This window comes from Buceros rhinoceros, unplaced genomic scaffold, assembly GCF_000710305.1.
Source record: "Buceros rhinoceros silvestris isolate BGI_N320 unplaced genomic scaffold, ASM71030v1 scaffold752, whole genome shotgun sequence".
NCBI classification, from domain to species: domain Eukaryota; kingdom Metazoa; phylum Chordata; class Aves; order Bucerotiformes; family Bucerotidae; genus Buceros; species Buceros rhinoceros.
In genome coordinates, this window is record NW_010399264.1 from 17,461 (window position 1) to 23,574 (window position 6,114).

The following is a 6,114-nucleotide window of genomic DNA, read 5'->3' on the forward strand; positions in this document are numbered from 1 at the left end:
GGAAGAAATGGCAGGTAGATGGGCTGCGTGGCCAGCATCGCCTCTCGGGGTACTCTGTGAGGTTTTCTACAAAATATCAGCTGCTTTCTAGATAACCCATATTTTGGGGTCCACTGAGTTAGTCCAGGAATGTCCTTCCATGACCCCCCACAAGTAGATGGTTCAAAGGGGCTTCCCCCAGCTGCCCCCAAACCTCCACCCTTCCCACAGCTTGGTGTACGCCAGGTGACTTCTGCCACCACAAGGTCACCCCGTGGGACTGGGAGGTAGGTCTCCAGCCATCTTTGCAGGGCAGCAGGTTTGGGGAGCAGGGTGCGCCTCACAAAGGGGCAGCAGGAGGTTTGCAAGAACCCCAGCACCGAGGGGTGAAAAGAAGGGCACAATTTTGCAAAAAAATGGAGCACCTTCTTGGGTGTGTATGGGCTCACATGCCCCGCGCCCCAATTCGGGCAAGGTACCACTGCAGCCTGGCCGTGGAGCTGGGAGTGAGACTCACAGCAGCAGGGGCTGGGAGGCAGCCTGCATGTGCTTAGCAAGCAGACCAGCACCCCAAAAATCCCTGGCAGGGGGGTTACCCTGGGTGGGTCCTGCAAATTCAGCATCTAGGGGGTTGCAGGAGGGTGGTGGCAGTGGTGGTCGCCAGCTATCTTTTATTCGAGGTGCATTCCCAAGATTTTAGTTAAGTGTAACATAAAACTGTGAAAGTTTAGCAGGGGAAAAGCTTTCCTCCCACTGACCTGGCCGGCCAATCAGAGAGGAGCCCCGCACCTCCCTCACTTCTGACAACTATTTAGCAACTGAGCTCAGCTAAAGTTTCCAAAAAGTTAGAATAACTTCCTCTCTCCAAGACCTCAATTTTTTGCACAACCCCGGTCCTTGAAATAAGAGCCCTTCAAGCAACCTGGAAAACGTTTGGTCAGCAAAAAAAAAAAAAAAAGAAAAAAAAAAATTTTACAGAATCAGACAAAGATGTAAGAACAAATTCTATCTTACCAGATCAAGGGATGCTTAAGGAACAAAGAAAAGTTTTAAAAAAAAGAAAAAAAAAAAAAAAAGCCCTCCTGTTTTTCCAAAGGATCTGTCTCAGGAATTTAAAGCACATTTAAGACACACACTCACATAACATAAGGAGGGGGGGAAAGTCTCTTCCCCTCCCCTTCTTGCAGAAAGCATGGAAGAAAGCTCCAGTTCTCCTGTTTCCCCTGTGGATAGCTTGGGGACCAGTGAAGAGGAGCTGGAAAGGCAGCCAAAGAGATTTGGCAGGAAGAGAAGATACAGTAAGAAGTCCAGTGAAGATGGCAGCCCCAACCCAGGGAAGAGGGGGAAAAAGTCCAGTCCCAGCTCCCAATCTTATGAAGAACTGCAGAGCCAGAGGATCCTGGCCAATGTCAGAGAGAGGCAGAGGACTCAGTCGCTCAATGAAGCTTTTGCAGCTTTGAGGAAAATCATCCCCACTTTGCCCTCTGACAAACTCAGTAAAATCCAGACCCTCAAGCTGGCGGCGCGGTATATAGACTTCCTCTACCAGGTGCTACAAAGCGACGAGATGGACAGTAAGATGACGAGCTGTAGTTACGTGGCTCATGAGAGGCTGAGTTATGCCTTCTCTGTATGGAGGATGGAGGGAGCGTGGTCCATGTCGGCCTCCCACTAGCCACCGCCTGGGCCAGGCGAGCCCAGCAGCCAAAAGGGTAGGTACTGATTTCTCTTGTCCTGGATGATGCTTTGTGTCTGTCTGGCTGCGGGATGTGGTTCCCTTTGCTGGCCTGTCTTTTCGGTGGGGCTCAGTACTGCCCAGGGAGAAGTGACATGACTTGGTGGGGCATGTGGAGGCTGGTGGGTGAGGGATTTGGGGCCACTGACCCAGAGGTGAGATGGGCAGCATTGATGTGTCTGGCTCCCTCCCGCATCCCCGTGCCTGCAAAAATTCAAATTAAGGAATTTCCAGGCAGGCAATAATGAGATATGCCCCGTTTTAAAAAACAAAAACCTAACAACCAGCATGTTTCTGCTCTGCGGGGATTGGGGAGCTGAGGGGAGACTGGCATTGAAAGCTGGCTGATGAGGTACAGCGGGGAAACCATCACTGCATGAGATTTGTTAGAAAGCGCTGCTTCAGGAAAAGGTTTTAAGAGAGGAAAAGGCGATCAGTAAAACAGGCTGACAAGGGGATCCAAACCAGCTGCTGTCCCACTCCACGCGCGCCTGCGCCCAAAACCCCACTGCCGAGCCATCGGCTCCTGGGGCAGCTGCATCCTCTCCCAGCCGGGGGGAACCAGGGGGTCTGCAGGACCCCGTTGGAGTTCGGCGATGAGTTCGCCCCAGGTTGCGTTTCTCTTAAAAGAAACGAGCAGCAGATGTCGGCTGCAACCCTGGGCTGTGCCCCTTCCCCCTCACACAATAAAAAGCAAATAAAGATAGAAGAAACTTTGCCAAATTTTTGTATTCGTTCGGTTTCCCTTCCCCAAAGTGCCAGTAAAGGCTGGTGTTAGATGTTTCTTATTTACTCTCATCACTAAACCCTTCCTCATTATTTTCCATTAGCAAAAAACTACTTCCTCTTAAGTTGCCTTTGTAATATTCAGGGAGGGAGAAATAAAATGTAAGAAAGGAGAAAAAAAGAGGCCCTTAATAACACCCTCATCTCAAGCTAATTAAGCAGAGCAGATCTGCGTTGTGTCAGTCAGAGTTTGCATACGGCTGGTGGTTCTCTGTGACTTAGTACATAAAGCAGAGCCCGCGAACCCATTTCGCCAAGCAAACACTCTAAAGGGAAATTTGCCCCCCTCCCCGTAATGTCGCACGTGATGTAAAATGAAATAATTTCATCATGCAGAGAATCGGCTCCTTGAAGACGGAAAGAAACTTTATGCCAGCCCATCGGCCAGGCTTTTTTAAAGAGGCAAATCCATCTTTGCTTTAGCAGCAATAAATGGCCCGTTTTAAAAAAAAAAAAACAACCTTGTTCCAACTGCAGTACCTTGTTTGAAAAAGCCAAAAAGTGTTTTACTAGCAGTGTAAAACGTGAACTTAAAACCATTTTAGAGACCACTTCAAGTAAATGTTTCACTTGCATCCTGAAACAGTTTGCATTTTGGTGTGGCAGTTCAGGTTTCCACGCGCTCTTCTAGGAACCCCCTCAAAAGTGAAGCTGTTCAAAAATTGGTTATTCTACCCACCGTACGAGCTGTCTGTTGTTTAGTTTTGTTTAAATAGGTAACGCTGCTGTCGTGGGGTTTACGGCTATTGCTGGTGTTACTATTTTCTGCACGCTGTGCCCTGATTTCAGCTGCCAAAAGCTGAAGCTGAATTGTTTTTTAAAAGAATAAACCCTCCGTTTATAAAACAGAATGCCTTTTCCCATGCAAATCTGGCTAAAAAAGCTGCAGCAAGTAGATTCAAAAAAAAAAAAAGAAAAAACCACCACAAGCAAAAACTCGGGCTTCTTGTCAAAAACAGATGTAAAATGTCCCAAACACATATTTCTTCAGCAGTTTAGATTGGCTGAATAGTAAAGTGCTGGGATGGAACAATGCATTTATTCTGTTGTTTCACAAATGATGTGCTGCCATTAGCCAAAGATGTTTTAAAAACTGTTATCTAATATACCACCATTCCTTTCTATCACACAGTACTTTAGCAGCGAAACCTGCTTTTTTTTAAACCGTATTTAAAAATCACCGTCAGTTGAATTATTACTATCATTGCTCTGATGAGGTGGATTTTATATGTAGACGCACAGGTTGTCCCTACCCAAAAGAAATTGCAAGCGACTTTTCGGACCGCACGAAAAACCATGATGTAGAGCCAAACCCTGACACATTTTCGGTTTGCTTGGGAGTGAATCGGTATTCGGCGTCTTTGCCATAACCCACCTTCCAGCCTGGTGTTAGAGGTGGCTTTTTGCTCCGTGTTTACCAGCCTGATAGAGGAAGGTCGCCTTTCTCTGAGCCCCCAGACTTTCCCCCCTTGTCTCTCTTTTCTGTGCCTGTGTGTGCTTGCACACGCGTGCGGTTGAACTGTTGAAAACATTGTTGACAAATGGCCTGGTGTGGTGCGGTGTCAAATTCTATCGTTTATGGCGACAAAAATTACGTCTGCCAGAAAAAAAAAAAAACAAAAAAAACCCCCCCAAGATCCTTGAGAAGCCCTCTAAAATGGGCAGACTTAGCTGGGTGGCATGACAGGGGCTTCCGCACGGGCCTGTCCTAGCCAAAGGAGCTTTTGTGCATAACAGAGGAGCACTCTGTGCAGTTTTGATGGCCAAAACGCCCTGTGAGACAACTAGCTGAATTTGGGATCAGCTCCTGCCTTTCCTTGGGAGTAGCGAGCACCACCAACGTTGGGTGAGCACGAAGGGGTGAGCGCTGTTTGGGCTGGATTGCCGTGGTGTTCTTGCTTTTCCCTGGGCTTTGGGGAGAGATAGACAAAGAAAGGCTTTTCTCCTTGGAGGAACTGTCGTTCCCCTTCAGCTGCAAAAAAAATCAGAGAAGCTTTTGATTTGAAAATCAGAGCCTTTGGAACTGGTAAAATGCCACCTGGCCTCTGCGAACACCAGCAGGTCACTGCTGCTCACTCCTCTGGCCACAAGAGGTTTTCCTGTTCTGCTCCGCATAATTGCCGACAACTTACTCCTGTAGTTTCAAGAGAAACAGGCACAGCTTTGTACTTCAATTAGTGCAATAAGATGTTTCAGCAGACATGCGGAGCTGAGCCTTCCTCCTCCAAACCTCCCCATCCTCATCGCCAGCACCTGTGCCCCTTCCCTTGCTGCCACCTTTCTATTTTTTCCTTCTAAATGTTCAAGATACATTAAACCGAAAAAAAAAATTCAGGAGAGAAGAAAATGTATCCTGTTATTCTATTTAGTAGAAAAATATCCTGTCTAACGGATGTCAGAAGCATCAGCAAAGTGTAAGGGATGACGTAGTCCAGTAAGACCAGCCTGTCTGCAATCCCCTTCTTCCCACTTGCGATGGCAGGGCTTGGGATGAGCCCTTTGCCTCCACTGGGCTGGGGAGATAATAATTCCTTTCCCATCTCTTTCTGTGCTGGAGGTTGCATGCAACGTGTGCGTGTGATACCCAGCCCTCTCACCATCGCCCCGTCAGACTTTCAGGGCTGCTTCCAGTATAAAACACTAGCATCCTATTTCATTTTGTCCTTAAAGAAGCAAACAGATGTTATCTTTGCTGGCCCTTGGAACAACCTAATTCTATAGTATATGAGAGCAGTACTGTTAACTGGGGGTGTGGCGACACTGGAACTAAGCCCTTTTTGTCCCAAAAGCCCTGTTTTTTTATATGCATCCTTAGAAAAATGTAAATATGTTTCCTTGACAGGAAGGATTGTAAAGTTTGGTATTTACATTAATAGGCTTGTAGCAGGGGGGTTGCATCGTAGTGCATTTAAAAGCCCAGCAGAATGCCTTTTGGATCTCCTGTTTACGTTCGTGTCTTTTCTTGGGAAAGAATAAATCTGTTACACAGCAGACACCAAATACGTTGCAGACAACCAGGAAACACTCAGACTCAGAGACCTTTGATAGAGACAGTGCAAGGAAAACGTGCCGGAGAAGGAGACGTGCAAAATAGAAATCTGCCATGGGCTAGGTGTGTATAAAGTAATTACCAATCATAAAGAGTTAGAGACACACATGATGGAGGGAAAAAGTTGGATCAAAACTGAAGGACCGCTTAGAAGAGAAGCAAAAGCCTGCTATTACTTAATCTGCTGGAGCTTGGACTGCGGTAAAAGACCTATCGGGAGAGATGTGCGTTGAAGGGTCATTAAGGAAACAGTCAAGACATACATTTCAGCTAAGTAAACCTAATTCGTCTCCAAATTAGTCATCCTCACACCGTCATCTGCGCAGAGTAGCTCTTATTTTGAGAACGTACGAAGCACCTTCATTAAAACAAAGGGGAAGATTGCCGCGCTTCTGCTTTGCAACCTCCCTTCACATTCCTTCCGTCAGCGCTTTTCGGGGCATATTTCATGGAGTTATAGGTAGCAGTGATAAATTAGCCTTGGAGATCAGAGCAGCCTCTTACAGACCTGGGACAGATCCTGTAACCACTGCTGAAATCTCTTCTGGGGACATTTCTTGTTACT

The 6,114-nt window shown here is 46.9% G+C and overlaps 1 protein-coding gene across 1 annotated transcript in view; it reads left to right on the forward strand.

Annotated features, from left to right (window-relative positions):
- Positions 1 to 1,063: 1,063 nt before the first annotated feature.
- TWIST2 (twist family bHLH transcription factor 2) overlaps positions 1,064 to 6,114 on the forward strand; it is a 35,897-nt gene continuing 30,846 nt past the window's right edge. Inside the window, exon 1 of the mRNA XM_010131375.1 lies at positions 1,064 to 1,691. Within this exon, the coding sequence (XP_010129677.1) occupies positions 1,172 to 1,654 (483 nt within the window). The 5' untranslated portion in view covers positions 1,064 to 1,171 and the 3' untranslated portion in view covers positions 1,655 to 1,691. The remainder of the gene's footprint in view (positions 1,692 to 6,114) is intronic.